We start from the raw sequence: 22,651 nt of genomic DNA on the forward strand, positions 1-22,651 counted from the left end.
TTCAATGGGTATGGCACTAAATAGATAAATAAGTTTGGGTAGGATGGTCATTTTTATTATATTGGCTCATCCTATCCATGAGCAGTTAATGTTTTTCCAATTGTTCAAGTCTAGTTTTAGTTGTGTGGAGAGTGTTTTGTAGTTGTGTTCATATAGTTCCTGTGTTTGTCTCGGGAGATAGATTCCTAGGTATTTTATTTTGTCTAAGGTGATTTTGAATGGGATTTCTTTCTAGTTTTTGCTGCTGAGCTGTGTTGGAGATATATAGAAATGCTGATGACTTATGTGGGTTTATTTTGTATCCTGCAACTTTGCTAAAGTTGTTGATTATTTCAATTAGCTTTTAGGTTGAATCTCTAGTATTCTTTAAGTAGACCATCATGTCATCTGCAAAGAGTGATAACTTGGTCTCCTCCTTGCCTATTTTGATGCCTTCAATTTCTTTTTCTTCTCTAATTGTTACTGCTAGTGTTTCAAGTACAATGTCAAATAGTAGAGGTGATAATGGGCATCCTTGTTTCACTCCTGATCTTATTGGGAATGCATCTAGTTTATCCCCATTGCAGATGATATTAGCGGATGGTTTTAGATATATACTGTTTATTATTTTTAGGATAGACCCTTCTATTCCTATGCTTTCTAGTGTTTTTAATAGGAATGGGTGTTGTATTTTATCAAAGGCTTTTTCTGTGTCTATTGAGATAATCATGTGGTTCTTGTTGGTTTGCTTGTTGATGTGGTCAATTATGTGGATGGTTTTCCTAATATTGAACCGGCCCTGCATCCCTGGTATAAATCCTACTTGATCATGGTGGATGACCCTTCTGATCACTTGCTGGAGTCTTTTTGCTAGTATCCTATTTAAGATTTTTGCATCTATATTCATTAGGGAGATTGGTCTATAGTTTTCTTTCTCTGTTTTTGACCTGCCTGGTTTTGGAATCAGTACCATGTTTGTGTCATAAAAGGAGTTTGGTAGAACTCCCTCTTTGCTTATTATGTCAAATAGTTTGTATAGTATTGGGATTAACTGTTCTCTGAATGTTTGATAGAATTCACTGGTGAATCCATCAGGCCTTGGGGATTTTTTCTTAGGAAGTTCTTTGATGGCTTGTTGGATTTCATTTTCTGATATGGGATTATTTAAGAATTCTATTTCTTCTTCTGTTAGTCTAGGCAGTTTGTATTTTTGTATATATTCATCCATATCAACTAAATTGGTGTATTTATTGCCATATAATTGGGCAAAGTAATTTTTAATGATTGCCTTAATTTCCTCTTCATCGGAGGTGATGTCCCCCTTTTCAACTTTGATGCTGTTAATTTACTTTTCTTCCTTCCTTTTTTTAGTTAGATTGACCAGTACTTTGTCTATTTTGTTTGTTTTTTTCAAAGTACCAGCTTCTAGTCTTATTTATTAAATCAATAGTCCTATCACTTTTGATTTTATTAATTTCTCCCTTAATTTTTAGGATTTCAAGTTTGGTTTTCTTCTGGGGTTTTTTAATTTGATCGCTTTAGAATTTTTTTATTTGCATTTCCAATTGATTGATCTCTGCTCTCCCTAGTTTGTTAATATATGCACTCAGGTATATGAATTTACCTCTGATTACCACTTTGGCTGCATCCCAAAAGGTTTGAAAGGATGTCTCACCATTGTCATTTTCCTCAATGAAATTATTAATTGTTTCTATGATTTCTTCTCTAACTAACAGATTTTAGAGTATCATATTGTTTAACTTCCAATTAGTTTTTGATTTGGTTTTCCATGTACCATTACTAATCATTATTTTTATTGCCTTGTGATCTGAAAAGGCTGCATTTATTATTTCTGCTTTTCTGCATTTGTGTGCCATGTTTCTGTGACCTAATGTATGGTCAATCTTTGTGAATGTGCCATGTGGTGCTGAGAAGAAGGTGTATTCCTCTTTATCCCTATTTATTTTTCTCCATATGCCTATTAATTCTAATTTTTCTAAGATTTCATCCACTTCTTTTACCTCTTTCTTATTTATTTTTTGATTTGATTTATCTAAATTTGATAATGGTTAGTTTAAGTCTCCCACTAATATGGTTTTACTGTCTATTTCTTCCTTCAATTTTCCTAGTTTCTCCATTAGAAATTTGGGTGCTATATTATTTGGTGCATACATGTTGATTAGTGATATTTCCTCATTATCTAAAGTCACTTTTAACAAAATATAATTATCTTCCCCATCCCTTTTGATTAGGTCTATTTTTGCTTTGGCTTTATCAGATATCATGATTACCACTCCTGCCTTCTTTCTGTCAGTTGAGACCCAGAAGGTCTTACTCCATCCTTTAATTCTGACCTTGTGGGTGTCAACCCGCCTCATGTGTGTTTCTTAAAGACAACATATGGTAGGGTTTTGGATTCTAATCCATTCTGCTATTCGTCTGTGTTTTATGGGTGAGTTCATCCCATTCACATTCAAAGTTATGACTGTCCTGAAGTTATGGGATTGTATTTGTATTCTTGTAGAAATGTATTTGTAGAGACAGCTAGGTGGCCCAGTAGGACACTTCTTGTCTATGCAACTTCTGGAAGACACTTAACCTTTTTTATTTATTATTATTATTTATTTACTCTATTTATTATTATTTAAACCGGTTTTTATTTATCTGGATTTGTTCAAGAAAACCTTTTGTCCAGGGACTAGGAAGTTATAGGCTTGAAGATGTTTCTCCACATCCCTTCACAGCCTCTGTACAATCATACAATGACCATTAATGTTGTGTCCTCTACAGATAATAAAGGTGCTACTGTTCTAATATAGAGCCTAGATTTGGTCTGGGAAAAAACTGGCTAGTGATAGTTAATTGACTTTAATTGTTATATATATATATATATATGTATATATATATATATACATACACACACATATGTATAAACAAACCTATACCTATAGTGCATTAAAATTTACAAAGCACCACACATATGTTATCTCATTTGATCCTAACAGCCTTGTGAGGTAGGTTCTATTATTATCCCTATTTTAGAGATGAGGGCTCTAGGAATACTAGTGCCCCCAGACCCACTGTCTTGCTTCCATCTTAGCCCTATCAGTCATCATGCAGAGGAGCAAGCAAGGAAGATTATGGGCAGTGGGTTGCTTGAGCTCAGAAGTTTTGAGCTATAGAGAGTTAAAGCACTTAATCATCACTATGAAGATCCCCTAGGAGTGAATGCCTACCCAGCTCTCTAAGGAGGGACAAACTTGTTCAAGCCTGAAGTGAAAGAGGTCCGAATCTGTGCTGATCATGAATACATCAGGCCAGTGAGGAACCACTGTATTCCCAGTCTGGGCAAAAAAGAGAAATCTAGTCTAAAAAGGAGGGAAGAGGAGAGGAGAAAATTAGTATAAGAACAACAACTGGTAATATCATCTATGGGTGCTGTTGCTCCTTCTCAGCAGCCACAGCTAGTGAAGACCATAGGGAAAAATAATTCTCATCCTTAAAGTCTTTGGCACTGCTTAAGGTTGAACATCATACATATATATAATGTTTTTATTAGTGGAAATCACATTAAAGAAGAGCAATTACCACTGTACCTTAAAGATCATGGGCCCTTTCCAACTGACTTGGAGCTAGAATCTCTTAGATATTTTGTCTACCTCTATTAGAATGAAGGCTCATTGAAGGTAGAAACTATCTTGCCTTTTTCTATTTGTATCCACAGTTTCTTGCACACAGGGCTTAATAAAGGCATTTATATTCATTCATTCATCTTTCTGGGCTTTAATTGCTTCTATAGGATGACCTGGTTGGGCCAAATGATTTCTAAGATCTTTTTCAATTGTAATCATAATTCTGGAAAATGTAGCCTTTAAAAAAGATATCATTGGCATGTAGACCTCATTTGTTATGCTTAACTCTGTTGGCTCCATTTTCTTGCTTTTGTTTCATGCACTTATTATATACAATGTGATTTGACAGTGATGTTTCACCAAAACCTCACCTCTGAGAATTTGAAGTTAAAAAATACACCATTGGTGAAATATAATAATTAAAAAGCAAAAGTGAGCTTGGCAACTGTATTGCACTAGTTCTTAAGAAAGTCATTGTTGATCATTGAGTTATTGCAAAGAAGTCATGAAAAAGGAACAAATTGTGACAAGGAGGACTGTGTTTAGATTTTGATTCTTTGGCCTTTTGTGCAAGTTTAAATTCTACCTACAGTTAAGGGAGATTGGAAGAATCTCCTGTTAATTGGTCTGCCAGCCACAAGTACCTACCCTTTCCAGTTCATCCTCCATATGTGCCAAAGATAATACACTCTTGAAACAGATTGTTGACCACATTACCTATCTATTCATTAACCTTTAGTACCTATCTGTTATTTCTGAGATCAAATATAAGCCATATCATTTGAAGACCTTGACACTGTGGTTGCAGCCTATCTATTCAAGTTTAGTATACATTCTCCCTTTCATATAGTCTATGATCTAGGCCATTTGTCTTTGATCTTCTTCAGACTCAATATTCCATCTTTAATTTCCATGTTTTGCAGGGACTAAACTTCCTCTCGGTAATGCATGCTTTCTTGTCTCCATCTCTTTAAAATCCCTTTCTTCTTTCATATTTCAGATACGTTTTATTTCTTACATGAGTTCTTTCATGGTCCTCTCACTTTCTAGTGCCTTATCCTCCAAATTTCATTATTTTCATTTACTGTATAAATTTTATATGTACTTATAGGTATAAATGAAATTTCCATTGAAAAATGTGAGTTCCTTGAAGACAAGGACTATTTGATGTTTGTCTTTGTGTTCTCAGTGCCTAGGACAGTGCCTGGCACTTAAGAGCTTGATGATTGAGATGAAATAGTTAAAAAGTCCACCATCATTTAGACAGTTCTGAATCCTAGTTCAGAGTTGTAAGGAGAGAGCTAAATTATTTTTGTTCAGCTTGTTGTATACTCTAGTCATTTTGTGGTAACTAAGCATCTCACAGAATTATGAAATAAATATAATACATCCTCTTCAGACTAGAACATGTTGTTCTTTTTTTAAGGAAATAACTTAGTGATAACACTTGCTTTATTCTTTAAGTAGATTGAATTCCACATAAAACTTTTTTAGCTAATGGGTTTATACATATAGATATGCTATTTGTGTGACCAAATTATTTCCTTTAGACTTCATTTTAAAATGTAAATCTCAGAACTACACATAAATCCTTACAAAATCATTTAAGGGAAAAAGACAAAACTAAATTTCCCACATTGGATGTGGGAACCAGGAGGATTTATGCCTACAAAATCTGCTTCTTCCAACTTAAAGAAGCTGTTTAGTGTTATCTCATTTGGAGGTCTGTTGCCTGGAAGCATGGATATCCTCATGTTATTCCATAAAAGCTGTTGACAGGGTATAGTAGTTTCACATGATGAAAATCAGGCCAGGGATATTTTGGGGAAACACTTTATAAACTGAATGTTCTTCCTTAACTCTTTCAGATTAGTTATCATCATAGGGATCATCTTTATATTAATGTTCACATTTTTTCTTACACAAATATTGCTAAGGACCTATTTTTTGCCTTCCTTGTTCCAATAACTACCTGTTGCTTACAGAGCCATGGAGAAATTTTAACTACATCAGACTTGAATTAGAATATTATTAAAATTATTTGCTTTCTCTCAACACATCCACATCTTGAAAAAAATTCTTTAGAAAGTTTTAAGGACAATTCTAATATTGTAGTTGGTAACCCTCGTATCAATCAAGCAATCAACTATATTTATTAAGTGCCTGTGCTCTATGTATTGAGGGAAAAAATACAATTCCTTCTTGCATTCTAATGAAAGAGACAACAGGAACATATATAAAAATAAAATGAATGAATGTAAACTACTCTATTTAAATATGTACTATTAAATTCCATACCCATTTACTATTAATATTTAATCTCTTAAATTAGAAGTTGAAAGTATCAGTAAAGGCTTCAAGCAGAAGATGGTGTTTGGACTTATTCTTGAAGGAAGAGATGGTACTGATTAATATAGAATTAAGGAGGGAGTACTTTCCAGGCCTATGAGGTGGCCAGTTCAAAAGTAGGATGTTGAGATATAATATGAGAAACAGAGAGAAAACTGTTTTACCTGGGTTGCAGGTATAGGGGGTGTGAGAGACAGTATGGTCCAATGAAATGGAAAACATAATTTGGGGTCAATCTGTTTAGAGCCTTAAATGCTAAACAGAGGAATTTATATATTTTTTTTTTGTGGAAGCAATGGGAAGCTTCTGGAGTTGATTGAGGAGTGAAGTCATATGGTTTAGATATGAGTATAAAGAAAATCACTTTGGCAACGGAGTGTAGGATGAATTAGGGAGGCTGGGAGACCAATTAAAAGGAGGTTGCAGTGATTTAGAGAAAAGTTATAAGTGCAGACCTCAACTAAGATGGTATTGTAGTTTTGTGAACAGAGAAGGCAAGATGGCCTTATTTTACAGGCCTTGATTGCTGTTCCTATTGCTGAACTGGTATCTATGTCTTTTTACTACATCCCTAGTCCTGGTCTTCCATACATATGTCAAAAAACATAATGACTACATAATTGGGAAGTATATGTCCCAACTGTATATGACCATATCATTTCTACTACCATGCTTTTAATTGTTTTTTATTATTATTCTTTTTAAAATTTAATTTTATTGCTATGTTTTACTTTTATATTATCCAAATTTCCTAATGTTTCCTTCTTCTCATCTACCCCACCAAAAAGATCAGTGTCTTAAATAAAAAAACAAGGAGAGAAAAAAAAGGTTTTAAAAGCCTAACCAACATATCAAAATATATTTATAATATTATATTTATATCTTTTTATTTACATGTACATGTCATATGTACATGTATATATTTATATATGCTATATTTATAGTGTTAAATAGCCACACTATCCTCTGTCTACAAAGAAATGAGAGGAAATGCTTTATAATATCTCTTTTTGAGGGCCAAGTTTAGATGTAATTTTACAAATTTGGGTTTGGATATTTCTTTTGTTTTCCTTTCATATTGTTGTTGTCATAGTGTACATTGTCTTGATTCACTACTCAATATACATTAGTTTATGTAAAGTCTTCCTAAGCTTCACTCTATTTATAATTAATTGGATCTTACAGCACAGTAATATTCCATTATATTCATATGCCACAACCTTTCACTTTCACATCTTTGAATTTCTTGATTTAGTTTTATGTAATTACCTCTATCTTTTGTTTGGTTAAAAATTTGTTACCGAGCAGGAGTTATTAATAGTACCTGATTTGACTTTTCTATTTTTAACACTATGGTTTTTAAAATTCATATCACATTATCCTGAATTTATCATAGTATATGTTACAAGACATTGGTCTAAACCTAATTTCTTCTACCAACCTAATTTCTTCCAGACTGTGTTCAAAGTTGTCAAGAAATTCTTGGCTCATTCCCCAGGTACTTTGGTTTGAGATGATTAAATTCAGATATTTTTTAATTCTTCTTTGTCTAGTCACTACTGTGTTGGTCTGTTGATCTACTTTATTTTTAAATAAATAGTGGTTTTGATGCACTGCTTTATAATATGATTTGAGGTGTGTAAATGCTATTCCTTCTTCATTGCTACTTTTTCATTGTTTCTCTTCATATTTTAAATCTTTGGTTCTTCCTAATGAATTTTCTTATGTTGGTGAGTTCCTTAAAGTATCCCTGAGTAGTTTGGTATAGCGCTAAATGTATAAATCAGTCTGAATAGTATTGTCAATTTTCTTACTATGTTGGAATGCTTCCTAATCTAGTTTGATGTCACCTAGCTTTTAGAGACAATATAATGTTAGAGAAAAAAAAAAGTTGGTCCCAAAGACCTGGGTTCCAGGAAAATGGTTCTGGCACCCATTAGCTGGGTAAACATATTACTAGCAATAGCACTTCAAAGGCTTGTGGATTCTCTGGTAGGGGCACTTCTTCCTTTAGTATACCTCACAGTGACTTAGTACAGGATCTGGGAAGTTTGTGTTATCCAAACATGTCATTATACAGTAGCCAACCTCATGATAAACCTTTCTGAATTGAGCTAGTCTTGCCTTCGATATACATGTTAGTGTATCTGAAACTTTTTCAACTTATTAGCACTTACCATATGACATAGACTTTGAAAACCTTGAGTCATTTCCATGCCATGAGACATTAGAGGAAGCTTGAAGTAGAGCGATGATGACTGTCATTATTATAAATCTGTGTTAATATAGTCTTTTGCTATTTCACTTTTACAGTCATTACATCTTGTCATTCTTAAAATCCTGTGAGGTAAGGAGAGAAGAAATTCTTATTCCCACTTTATGATGGAGGAACCTAGGGCTTAGAGAAGTCATGACTTGCCTCAGATAGAGCAGGACTTTGACTAAGTATAGCATGTGTTTCCATTATATTTTAGTACCTCTCTAATGTTCTTTCTGCTACCCTTTGGTAACACCAGTGACTAAAGCTCCATGATTTAACTTCAACATCATTCCATTTTACATAACAGCAATAGCCATTCTTTCACTAATATATTTTTTCTTCTGAAGTTTTAATATGTTATTCATTTCAGCATCAGCATCTTTAATAAGATTCTCTCATCCTCTATTATAGAAACAGAAAACTTTAGAACTGTAAGGAAAATTGAGAGATTAATTAACTCTAATGCTCATCTTACAGATAAGGAAATTGAAGCCTAGAAAAATGAAGTATCTTGTCCAAAGTCACAAGTACTTAGTGACAGACATGGGAATATAGCTCAGATTTCTTGAGTCCTAGTCCAGAACTCCCTATCTACTCTGCCATGCTAGTCTTCTTATCCTTAAATACTGAAGTATGCAAATACTTTCTTGAGAGCAGCATATATATCCATTTCCATTGATGAAACAAAGGCATTAGGAAAACAGATGAGCTCTTTCTTAACGTTTACACTGTAAAGACAAAAATGTAAACCACTCTAAGAATAAAGAATTGTCATTACTACCAACTCAATGTACATTAATTTAGATTTTATATATTTTAAGTGGTAGGTTATTTTGCGATATGGGGAATAGTTCTAATTATCCTTCTGATTTTTTCCATTTATGATAAAGAATTCCATGGCTCAAAATGAAGATACAAAATAAATACAATTATATGTATATAATTATATATATATATATATATATATATATATATAAGTTTTGGGGAAGAGATGGATGAAATAGATTAGAATATGATTTTGATAAGTTGATAGGGAGGAGAAAATGAATTCATATGAACCAAAGTACACTTGCGAGGTGAACTACAAAGTTAAGGTCGCAACTGAAGGTTTGACACTGTCTCCTGATGCTTGTTCTATTTCAGGTGGAATAGACTTCCCTTTTGATAGGTCACTTCCTTTTCTTTCCTCACATTCCAACTCTTGAGATAGCTAATTCTGTGCATAGGATCAGGCAGAAGCTCAGGAATCTTAGTTGTACAGCCAAGTGAATTAGAGGAGATGAGATGATTTATTACTGGGAGAAAGGGAATGCCAGAGGTTAGCATTATAGCACTCTGAGAGCATAGATCAGCTTTGCAGCACACACAGTGGTTCAGACCTCACTGCCCTCAAAGAAAGACTTACTGCCCTTGGTAGTAGATAGGTACAATCTTACAACCAATAGCTGTGCAAAATAAATGTGGAAATGACTGTGAATCATATGTGTATATATGTATACATGTGCATCTACATACACAGTAACAGAATAAAAAATGTAAAACATGAAACTTTATTTTGAAGAGAACTTTTTGATAGTTTCTAATAGATATTTTTGAGGAAAAAATAGCTAAGTGGAAAAATGCAAGTCTCTTTTCACTTTGTGAACTATCCAATAAATATGTCTTCTCCCACCCTGTCTTTGGGGGAAAAAATAGGGGGAGGAAAGAAATTGGACTGGATGCAGCAAGTACATCACATCAAACATGACTGTGTTAAATACTAAAATGTTCAAAGTACGACTGAGATAGATAAAGGCTTTGATGGGAAGTGGATATTTCCCAGGGACATTACAAGCAATAATCCAGATGTTATGGTGTAATGCAACGAGTGTCCATGGATAGATCGGGAGCTCAAGCCAAGCAGCGCCTGCTGTAGGCCTTAGCCCTCCACTCCCATGCTGTTCTGCCATATGGAAGCAATCTCTAGGCCCCTTTAATAACCAGCTTTGGATTCCATTTTCACAGGGCTCATAGAGCTAAGTGGAGCTGTTTTATGGACAAGTTAGATAGAAGCCTTTCCAAGATAAACATCCAATTTGAAATTAGGACATACCAAGCCACAAAATTATTTTAGGGCATATTTCATGGAAGTACTGCCATTTTTCTTAGGCAATTGCCAGACTGTAGGATGCCCTTTGATCCCATGTGGACATTACTCCCTTTTTTTTATAAAAAGGATTTTGAAATAGTTGCAGTGTTTAGGGAGGAATATATCTGCCGGGACTTTGAAGTATGTCCATGGGAACAGTCATGCTTTAGCTTTTTGGCCTGAGAGTCAAACTTTGAAAAAAAATGCAGCTGGATTTATGAATCAAAATCTCATTTTCTTTTTAAAGGTAGGAGGTTTCAGCCTGTGTCTCTAATAAGCCAAATAATGATTTAAAGTGAATTATATTAACATGCATATAGAATACATTGACTTGCATTTGCCTTAATAAGTAAGAGGTAGGAAGTGTAAAAACATTTGTGTTTATGTGTCTTATAAACCTTTATTACTAAGTATGTCACAACCTAATTCTAAATTTCAGCCTTTGAAGGAATTACTCATTTTCTTATAGCAGATGTATTTGTCTTTCTTTTCAACAGGCTTCAAACTATACACTTTATGTATATTGAGGGAAGAAAAGAAAGGTTGATAGAATTTTTCCATAGTGTTTCATTTTTAAAATTGTCATAAAAATAGACGAAACATCCTGTGTTTGCATTGTTGTTTCATCTAATTAAGGATAGGAAAGTGACTTGTATTGGATGAGGTAAGCCACTAGATAATTAATATAATGCTGACATACCATTTGTTCTGGAAAATTGTGACTAACTGGTGTCTGAGTGAATCTTTGTCTAAATGATTCCAGAAGATATATTGCACAGATGACAAGAATGAACAAGCTTAGTTAAGAATTCATCCATTAACTTGAATCCTTCATGCCATTTAATTTTTTTTTGCTTTTCCCCCCTTTCCTTCAAAAAAATAAAAAACAAAAATAACTAAATTCTCTAGTGAACTGGGATTGTATTTTTTGAATGTTGAAGTCAATATCATTCCTATATCTCATGTAACCTAATAATTCTGAAATCTAGGTATCTATGTGTATCTTGGGTATCTTTAGCATCTATTGCTATATCTTTCATGTCGTGGTATTTTTCACTGCCACTACCAGGTGGCACATGCCTATGGTCCATGCTCCTATGGAGGCTGAGGTTGGAGGACCACTTAATTTTTAGAATTCTGAGCTTTGATAGGGCTAAAGTCAAACTGGTATATGCAGTAAGTCTGGTGCCATTCTGGTGGGGATCAAGGGACCAAGAATGGGTGTTAAACTTCTTCTCTGAATAAAATATAGACATCCTGTTCCAAAAAAGAAAAAAAAAGCATATCATTTATTATTTGGGTATTGTTAGCTCTTTTTTACCATTGAAGATCTCATTCTACGGTGGTGGTATTTCCATTGGAAGCTTAAAGAACTTGAGTAGAAATTACTAACTCAAATGTGAAAACTAAATTCAAATACTATATCAAACTACCTGAAGATATTTCAATAAGCTATGCTTAATATTTATTCAACTATTCGCTGTTTCTTTTCTTCTTAACACTAAAATGGTTAAAGGCAGGGGTTAGCTTCTCTGTTAAGTGGTCAGTCCCACTACAAAACAAAGTGAACTAATACTTGATTATGGTTACCAAAATTAGAATATGGCTAAGTATGGGGATTTCACCTGTGGTTAAACTGATTTAGGGAACTATTAAGAGAGAACTCTCTCTACCAATGCATAGTAGTGATGCCACTTACTCTTGCAACTTAAAGTCATTGAAATGTGCCTAATGCCTTTAGAGATCAAATGATTTGCCAAGAGTGACACTGTCAGAGGTATGCTTGGACCTGTTGTGTGCTGGCTTATGCAAGCTCATACTGCTCTTGAGAGCTGATTGAGAAATTGTCGGTGTGAGCCCTTATGTGTCAGAAATCAACAAATACTACAAATAAAGACAATTTATTTGTTTTGCTGATTGTCTACGTAGACACACAGAAACTTAAGAAGATGAAGAAAAATTAATAATGCAAAATCAAGCTAAAAAGTATATCATGCATTCATTTATTCTGCTCTGTCAGTTATTAAACATTTACAAAGACATTGGTTGGTGTGAACACAGTTCCTGGCTCTGAGATCAGCTCCTTTCCCAATCTGACACAATGCTTTTCACCATTAGAATTCATTATGGAAAATGCTATCTTAAAACTTTATTGTTTGTTGATACACAAATTGTTAATATTTCCACATAAAACATCAGTTTTAGAGTCAAATTCTGAAATCAGGTCTATAGAATTTATCAAGACATTTTAATAACTGAATTCCAAATATTTTCTTTTCTTTTTAGTGTTCTTTGATTCGCAACCTGCGTCTTTCAGAATCTTTGAAGAAAAACCAACTCTGGAATGGAATTATTAGCATTACTTTATTGGAAGGGAAGAATATCTCTGGAGGAAGCATAACAGAGATATTTGTCCAATTAAAACTAGGAGATCAGAAATATAAGAGCAAGGTAAATCTCATCAATTTTAGTAAAAAAATTAGCTTTAAGGATGCCAAGGTGACTCCTGCTTCTTTTCTTGCCCAATCTTGACCTTAACCCCATGTTCTTCTAGAATAGAAAGGTATATTTAAAAATAATTATAATGACTAAATTTTTTAAAATTTCTATATCATTTGAGAAATATGACAGCCTATTATTCTATTAAGTATACCATAATGTATAATATTATTTTTAAATTATTTTGAAATAATAACAATAATATTTTATAAATAAATATTTTTATTTATATAAAGAGACAGAGACAACAAGACAGATAGAAAGAAAAAGAGACAGAGAGAGACAGAAACAGAGGTCTTGGTACTTTTTCTTCCTAAAAGTATTTGACTTTTGTATCAAGCCTAGTTATCATAATGTCCAGGACAATGCCAAAGTATTTTTATAGATGTAGGGGAAAATGTAATGACTAATAGAATACATTGCATTTTTATTGAAATGTTTAATGATCATGCCAGTTTTTTTGAAAAAAAAATCTTTGTCCTTTGATATATTTGCCTCATTTGTATGTGAATCAAAGATAATTAGAAACAATACTGGTATTCCTTACTATTTTTTCTCAATTGACCCAATTGTTAGAATATTTTGGAGAAGTTGAAAAGAAATATATTTTAACTTCCTTACTAGATTTCTCAACTTATTTTCATAATCAAGTACCCATTGTATTCTTATCATGATAATGCACATTTACATATATAAAATCACTGGCATTATTTCAAAATGATTATTCTAGTATATATATATATATATATATATATATGTTATATCACATAAGTGTTGTAGAATGTAAATGTATAAGTTCAGAATAGATTCAGGGAAGCAACTATGGACCTGTAGCAATATTGTTTCTCCTACTGTATCATTTTTAGAGCAATACCATATACTTAATTCTTTTTATAGCTACCAAATGTAGTATAGAATCAAAGCCAGAAAATTCAGAAAAATCACTCCTTCCTTTGCCAGAAATGTCCAAATGATTGAGTAAATGTATTTACTAAAATATATCAATAATTCACTTATTCACATAATTTCTCCCTTTCTCTACTTTGGTTTACAAGTGTATATTCTGACAAATCCTACTAGTGTAACCAAATTTAGTCTTATCCTCTGGATTAAGATGCATTGAGTCAGCCCCAAGTGGGTCATGCAAAGGATTTATAGGAAAATGATTCATCACTAACCTCATTTAGTCTTTTTGACTAAGGTGAAGTGTAGTATTAGTTAAATATCTCATGCTTTCCTCCTTTGGGGAATTCTGCACTTAATTTGTGGTCTAATGGGTTTTTTTTTCCTCTTTCTGAAATTCTGTGATTTGATATATCAACCTTAATGTGAAAAATGGCTTAAATTATTTTAAGTGATGGTGGCTGCAGCTGAGGCTCAGTGCTATTGAGTGTTTTTGCTTCTCAAGGATAATAAACAGGGCACAAAATAATACATCCTATTACATGTCCTTTTAGCTCTTTATAATCTAATGGTTAGTGATTCACTTTGTCATTTTTATAAACTCAATGCATAGTCTAAATGAAAAAATAATATGAAATTGCTCCTAATGAACCAAAATGTATATATGTAGTTCAATTAAAATATGGGATTGAACATAAATGGTTACTGTTTCAAAAGTGGTTGTTAAGGGGGTAGCTGGGTAGCTCAGTGGATTGAGAGTCAGGCCTAGAGATGGGAGGTCCTACGTTCAAATCTGGCCTCAGCCACTTCCCAGCTGTGTGACCCTGGGCAAGTCATTTGACCCCCATTGTCTAACTCCTACCACTCTTCTGCCTTGGAGCACACAATATTGATTCCAAGACAGAAGGTAAGGATTAAAAAAAAAGTCGTCGCTAAAATATCATAAATTCTTGTCAGATCTCCTTTATTTTTAAAATGCCAGAGCTCACGATCAAACCTAAGGTTAGCTTTTCGCTGTCCAGAAATTGCCCTGTGACAGTAGATTGTAAGAGTCTACTTCCCATTCTGATTCTGTGCTATCCTGTTAACTATTCAGTAACCTCAATTGGAAAATAACTGGCTATTTCCAGAGTTTTTGGTGACAGGCAATATTTTTAAAAAGTTTAATATGTCTAGCACATGCTAGATAGCTGAAAATTCTTTTCAAAAGATCATTATATTTACATTTAAAAATCACTGTATTGTATTTAGAGCTTATTGTAACAATAAATAGTAATATCTTAGTGTACCATTAGCAGAATATAATGTCATCTATTTGTCTAACTTATCAATTCTTTGTTCTAACCTTATTACATCATATGTATAAAGGCAGTTTAATGTAAAGTATATACTGCTAATAATCACAGTATACTTATGTATAATATAGATATATAGGAAATAATCTTTATTTTCCTTTTGAAGATTGTTCTATTCATAGAACAAGGAAACATCTAAGACAATAGTTGTATTTTTTTATTAGAGAAACCATTTAATAATATTTCCTATGTGATTTTTAATTTTATAAAAATATATTTTTGCAGATAACAAATATTGCCATTTGCTTTCATAGTCATATTTAATTGATAAAATTGATGTTTGAATACTATAGAGATGAATAAAGTTTTAAGAAAATAAATACTATAACTGCATGTTTTCTAGACACTGTGTAAGAGTGCAAATCCTCAGTGGAGGGAACAGTTTGATTTTCACTACTTCTCTGACAGGATGGGCATATTGGACATTGAGGTGTGGGGAAAGGATCACAAAAAGCATGAGGAACGTTTGGGGACGTAAGTCTTAAATATATAAATAATGCTAAAATGATCTGAAAGATGTGTGTTTGCATGTAGTTTATAGTTGAAAAATGTTTTTACAAATTTGTTAGGTGTGATATATGCTTTCCTCGACAACCCAAGGGGTCATAGCTAAGCTAAAGTGCTGACAGTGTTTTATCTGCCAAAAAGTAAGCATTCAGGCACTCTCTGCATTTTATCTTAAGGATCCTTTTGTAATACTTAATGTGATACTGAATATTTAGTGGGGTTGGTGGTAGGGATGATAGGGGCATATAAAGTCATGTATTTACTTTTGATCATATTTAAAACAAAAAAGGAAAGGCATCATCAGGAGATTTTTTCTAAAGCAAATATGATTTTCCTTAGAAAAATACAACTCTCTCTCTCTCTTAGGCAAACTTCTCAAAGAGAGTGTTTCCAAGACCCAATTTACATTCATACATTTGTTTTTCACTGCTTCTCTCATTCTATTCACTTTAAGAGTTGGACCTCTGTGAAATCAATGTGAATATGAAAACTTGATCTTAGTCCTCTAAGGGATTTTGCCTTTTTTGACTCTGTCAGAGATTGGGTCTTATTAAAGAGGAGAGCATTTCAATCCATAATATTTTACTTTCCTAAAGCTTTTTTGTGACTCTCAGAGCCTTGGTAAGGTTGATCTTGGGGCTCCTAGAAATACATGCTAATGGTATTATTATTGTTTCATTGTTATTGTTCACTGCTAGGCCTATCTAGGGTTTACTCATAAATGATGGTAGGAAAATAACCCATGTGATTGGTTCCTTTACTGGTACCATTCATATTGTCAATAACATCTTTTTTATTTAAAAGAACAATATAACCTACATCTAATTTCCTGGGCAGTTTTCTTCTTTTTTTCCCTTCCACCTTTAATTTTCCACATGTCTAATGGAACAGTATTATCCACAGTCATCTCAGAAAGTTGTAGGTACTCCTTAAATCATATACATCCTGAGAAACCCAGACATTGGCAACACCAGTCGTCTTTGTAATATTCATCTCTGTCCTGTGCTGTGAATGTTGGTCACATATCTCTAAGGGTCTAAAATTTCATTAGATCATTATTGGTGATAAATGAGTGGATTTTTAATATATGTATACTGAGATGTTCTTTATGTTTCAGATATCATTGTGATGTTTCATTTCCTTTAGGCAATAGGAAATGTTTTTCTACCCAAATTTTTTCTGTATGTAGAAAATTTATATTTTAAGATGTGCCTTTTTACTTCGAGTTTTGTCATTCGAGCATGCATTTATTATTCTAGATATTTCCTGTTTGTAACTTAGAAATATACCTGAACTAGTGATCAGTCTGGCCTTCCTCTCCATGGGCTTTAAAGGATATTTTTTGCATCCTTTTCCTTTTTCCTCTCCTGGGGTATAAGAGATAACAAAGTTCTCTCTTGGGAACTGGTCAAAGTGCACAGATCACCACTCAACTTCCAGGTGGGGCCATATCCCCCTCTAAACTGATTTCTATTTTTTGTGTGTGGGAGAGATTGGTTTGTTAGGATTCTGTAAATCATATGATTTTCTACATTCTTTGCTATCAAGACTTACTGCCTTTATGTAATTATTTTTAAAAACCATATCAATTATAAATTCAAGAGGTATTGGAAAGAGGGGAGAGTGAGAGAGATAGGGGGAAGGAGGAAGGCTTAGAAGGAGAGAGAGGAGAGAGAGAGGAGATAAAGAGAGAGAGAGAGAGGAGAGAGAGAGAGAGAGAGAGAGAGAGAGAGAGAGAGAGAGAGAGAGAGAGAGAGAGAGAGAGAGAGAGAGAGAGAGAGAGGAAGGACTGGGCATATTATTTTCTAAATGTAGGGAAAATAACCTGATGAATGAATGTCCATACTTTGTCAGAACACCATGGTTCAAATATCTCTTAAGAAATGGAAATGATCAATATGAAATCCCTCTTGGGAAAGCAGAAAATGTAGTAGCTATTTATTTAAATCAAGATGTTTTCTTTCTGAGAATGTTTTGTACTAAAACTTCAAAAGTGAATATGGTTGCACCTATTTTCTCAGGCTTTCTATTTTTTTTTCTTCTGTTGGACTGCTGTAGATACCTACTTTCTTTTTTTTTTAAAGCCCTTACCTTCCATTTTAGAATCTACACATATACTGGTTCTAAGATGGTCAAACAGTAAAAGGATAGGGAAACAGGATTAAATGACTTGCCCAGGGCCACACAGCTAATAAGTACTTGAGGTCAGATTTGAACCCCAAACCTCCCATCTCCAGGCCTGGCTCTTAATTCACTGAGCCACCTAGCTGCCCTGTGATACCTACTTTCATTTAAAACAAATAAATAAAAACATTTCTGAACCATGAATTTACTTACTTTATATCCTTTTTAGTGCATTTTAAGCTGATTTCTTCATACCATAACCTAAATACCATTAGCAGCTTACCAAAACCTATATACTCCTGTAATTACTTTCCTAAGACTCTGTTTTTTAGCTCAAATAAACACACTATTTTTATGATTGTACCTAATATGTTTATAATATACTTTTATTCAGCTTTATTATTTTCCTATAATGATTTCTGAATTTGAAACATCCTGCTTATACCAAAGAATCAAAAAGATATTTTTTATAAGCCTTCATCAATACTGCACCATTCCTTCCTACTAGATTTCATCTCTTCAGATAGCTAGAAAGGTGGTGGTTGTTGGTTATTGTGGTTGTTGAGTCCAAATCAAGCCCTCTTTGTACTGGATCATGCTGCCTTTCTTAATTAGCACCATCCCTTCCACTTCTCACGGGTAATTGCCAAAGATTATATGTATATCTTTAATGAAAAAAAAGGTCAGGTATTTCTGAATCTAAGGCACTATAGAGAATTCTTTTAGCTTGTGAACACTGAAAATGAGTGAAATTTGGCTTCCTTTTGGAATCCTTGAAATCCTTTCTGTCCAGTAGATATTAAAAAAAATGAGGATTCAATAAATGGATCAGAGTTGAGGATGTTTCCTTTCTATGGGGTAGTGGTGGCTATGAAGGAAGCTTAGTTGGACATGTTTGAATTTTCAAACCAAGTAATAATAATCTGAATATTGAATGGCACTTTTTGTTTTATATTTTTGAAGGAATCTTCAGGTCAGACTAGCAGTATGTTTTATAGTTCTTTTTCAAATTCAAATATGGTTTCATACAAATAACATGAATTAAATAATTATAGAATATTCTAGAGTAATTTAGTCTGGAAAATTCTTGAATGATAATGTAGGACCAGTTTCAGCAGCTCTTTCTCATATACTACTCAGTTCCAGACTTTGTCACATAAAGTTGATCTGACATTCTGGCAGTTTACTTCACTGGAGGGGTTTGTTAGTGGCTCAGAGCTGGTAGGGAATCTGGGCAGGAGAGTTCCTTTGGACAGACAAATTGGGCCCAGTGTCGTTGATCTGATTTTACAGCCAGTCTTGACACATTCATAGTTTTCCTCCTGTTTTTTTTTTCCCTTAGCCCATGAGATTTACAGCTTTTAAAACTATTGCGCTGTTTTCTGTCCCCTGCATTTAAGTTAAAAGCTGACCAGTCTGCAATATAAAACATAGAATTATGGTAATGAAAAAGAGGTTAAAAGCTATCATGACAAGTAAAACTTGGGCAGGTTTGGCTGAATGATATGGTAAAATTATGCATTGAATTAAAGCATTAAAATGCAGTAGAATTAATGGAGAGGAGAGAATGGGAGGGCAGTAGCAATGCTGTATCAGCATGTGGACTGCAAATGGGCTGAAGTGGGCATCTTAAATGCTTACAAGATATAGAAAATATTTATATTTAGAACCTTGCTGTCTTTGTCAGGTTAATAGATTCATAGAGTTGTTGAAATAGATGAAGCATGTAGAGATTATTTATTTCAGTGCCTTTAACAGGCAGTCCAGAGCAGCAAAATGACTTAGCCAAAGTCTTATAGAAATCAGTCACAAAGTTAGATTTAGAGATTAAGTATATAGCCTCTAACTCACTGTATTTTGCCTCTTGTCACACTATTTTAAAAGAAAAGTATTTTAATTTTAAAAACCAGAATATATACCAATATTACACAGTCATTTTCTTTTGTTAAGTGAATATAACATCCACATGGGCTACAATGACCCAGTAATTTATGAAAATCTTTCATTGAGATTGGGATCTTCTGAAGATGTACTTAGGGAAAACGTTGCATATTTAAATTAAGAATAGAAGATATTGATTCATTTTAAAGACAGGTATATTTTTAAAAGATAAATTTTAAAAATCTATCTAGATTTAATTAACCCACTAAACCAATAGAAGGTAAAATACTTGACAAAAGGTCTGCTTTCATTTTTTTCATCATATCTCCAGCCTGAAGATTGGCAGAGGATATATGCATATATGTTTAATGAACCACATTGAGGTTTTCCATTTTTCATAAAGCAATGCTTAAACCTTTTCATGAACTTAAATATTAGAGTGGCTATTTTTTTTTGTTCTAATGGACTTACTAATGATTAATCTTCATGGATTCTAGTACATATGCAAAGAAATGTATGTCTAAGTTGTGTATACCTGAGGTAAAAACAACAGTTATTTCAGCTATTCATTCAGTTTAGTGGAAAAATTCACTGCTCAAATAAAAATAGAAATACCAATTTCCCTTTGTAGTTAAGGACCCCAAATCCAGCCCTGCCACTGTCAAGGACATTTTTTCACAATGATGCTTGAAGTTTTCAGATGTAGTTTTCATTTCGCCACAAACTGAAAGCTTGTCTTTAATTATATTATCTTTTTAAGCCAATAAAATTTTGTAATGGAATAAAAAAGTTGAGAATTGTTATATATAGGATATCTAAAAACCAGCATCTAATTTATTTTTACATACTATTTATTTTCTAATATTTATTTCTTTAGAGTTAGTAAGGGAGTTTTGTAATTTTCTAAAACCAATTCAACCTGGTCTGCTCTTCTTATTCAACTCTGGACCCAATACCTGCATTTCTCATGACTATCCAAGATATCTAGAATGATGAACAAACTCTGGGTCATCTATCCAAATGCTTGTCAAGATCTAAGTAATACACTATTTATTTAATCTTGATGGTGTTAGGCAAAATTGTATTGATGGTCAGGGCAAAATGATTTCTGTTGTTGTGAATCTCCTCCAGTAGGCTCTGTATTGATACTTTGTATGCCAATACAAATAATGAGATTGACTTTTTTTTTAAATCAATATATCAAAGCTCCTATTTTCAATTTAAATACATTTGAAATTCTTCACAGAATCCAAGTTAAAAGGGATATCTGAGGCCTTCCATTTTAATACATAACTAAATAAGAATTTAAAGCTTCCAGCAAGAGGGAGCAAGCTCACTACATCCTAAGGCAGACCGTTCTACTTTTGGAGAACTCTTATTGTTAATGAGATCTCTTTCCTTTACATCAGACATTAGTCTTAGTTCTACTCTCAGGAGCCAGGCATAAAAGTCTAATCTGTCTTTCATGTGGCAGCTCTTCATACTTGTAGGTAGTGATTGTATTCCATCTAAATATTTTCTCCTTCATAATAAATGTTCCTCATTCCTTCAGCTGATCCTTTTTTTTTTGGCATGATCTTGAGGCTCTTCATCTTTCTGGTCATCAGATACTCTCTGGATTATGAATTCTACAGAGGGAGATATATACTGTTAGTTATATACTTTTAACAATCATGGCACTACTCAAAACATTTTGGTAGTCTGTTTTGTAATTCTATTCCCAAAAAAGTGTAGCATTCCCTCTTGATTCTAGGATAAAATACCAACCTCCCAGTTTGGGCACTTTAAAACCTCTCATAATCTGCCAAGAGATGACTTTTTCAGACTTCTTGCAATAATAATTCCTATGTTTTACAGTCAATCCAGATAGCTTATTTGATGTTCACAAAAAACAACAAACCTTCTATCTTCTCTATGCCTTTGCTAGGCTAGTTCCCATTCCTGGAATCACACCTCTTTTCCTAAAACTCCTAGAATTTAATTTTCTCAAAAATTTAGTTCAAATCATAATATTCTTCAGAGAATCTACAGAGATACTACACCGGTTACTAGCCTTTCCTTCTTAATTTTCATTAGAAAATTTTAATTTACATATATGGACACATATGTGTATACTTATAACACACATGTATGTACATGTATAAACACATATACACATGAATATGTATACTTGTGTATTTATGTTTATATATTGTATGTTCTTGCATATTACATCTACATATGGCCTTCTATAGATAATACTAACTAGATATAACTAGGTAGAAAGATAGCCCAAAATTTCCATGTATGTGGAGAGTTATATAATATTCACAGATTCCAGACTATGAAGTTTCACCTATTTTCCTACCTAGAATTCTCTCTCTCTACTCATCTCTGCCTCCTTCCTTCCTTCAAGTACCAATTCAAATCTCACTCCCTTCAAGAAGGCTTTCCTTAGATCTCCATTTTACTTGGTATATATCTTATTTATACATAACTGTTTGCATGTTGCCTTCCCCATTAGACTGTGAAACTTATTGTTTTTGTATCTTTTGGTCTAATTCAGGACCTCTTTTGTAGTAAATGCTTAATAAATACTTGTTGATTGATAGATTTCAGAAACCTAGCTGTTTTTATCCTCACTCTGAACACCCACCTACAGTTTCATTTGTTAAACAGGAAGCTGATTTTTTCAAAGAGGATGTACTGAAATATAAATCAACATATGCATGCAAATGTGGAGATGAACTAAAATAATACTTTCTTTTTGATTAAAAGGAATTTAAATGTTTTCCCTCAATAAGGACTAAACTGTAAATGGATACCTACTTACCACCTGAGAGAAGATTTTACATTCTTTAAATATACTTACATAGTATCTATATCAATATGTGCAACATCATCTTTATACATATAATGATTGGTGATGAGGGAAAATCTCGTCAAGCCATGTGACCAAAGATGATGTACGGATCTGAAACCTTTAATGTGAATTTTCATTAGCAGAGATGGAGGGAACAAAACATAGAAAAAGCCTACACATTGTAGTTCCAGG

At 33.3% G+C, this 22,651-nt stretch overlaps 1 protein-coding gene across 4 annotated transcripts in view; it reads left to right on the top strand.

The window, feature by feature from the left end:
• The window catches only part of MCTP2 (multiple C2 and transmembrane domain containing 2), a 266,895-nt gene that overhangs the window by 123,598 nt on the left and 120,646 nt on the right, over positions 1–22,651 (top strand). For 2 of the 4 annotated variants that reach the window (XM_001371894.3, XM_007479407.2), the window contains 2 exons: positions 12,635–12,799; positions 15,449–15,579. In XM_001371894.3, the coding sequence (XP_001371931.1) occupies positions 12,635–12,799; positions 15,449–15,579 (296 nt within the window). Of the gene's footprint in view, positions 1–9,223; positions 10,596–12,634; positions 12,800–15,448; positions 15,580–22,651 lie in introns of those variants that run through there. The other 2 variants (XM_007479410.3, XM_007479411.2) reach the window with 2 other exon arrangements.

The sequence above is a fragment of the Monodelphis domestica genome, chromosome 1 (assembly GCF_027887165.1).
Source record: "Monodelphis domestica isolate mMonDom1 chromosome 1, mMonDom1.pri, whole genome shotgun sequence".
NCBI lineage: Eukaryota > Metazoa > Chordata > Mammalia > Didelphimorphia > Didelphidae > Monodelphis > Monodelphis domestica.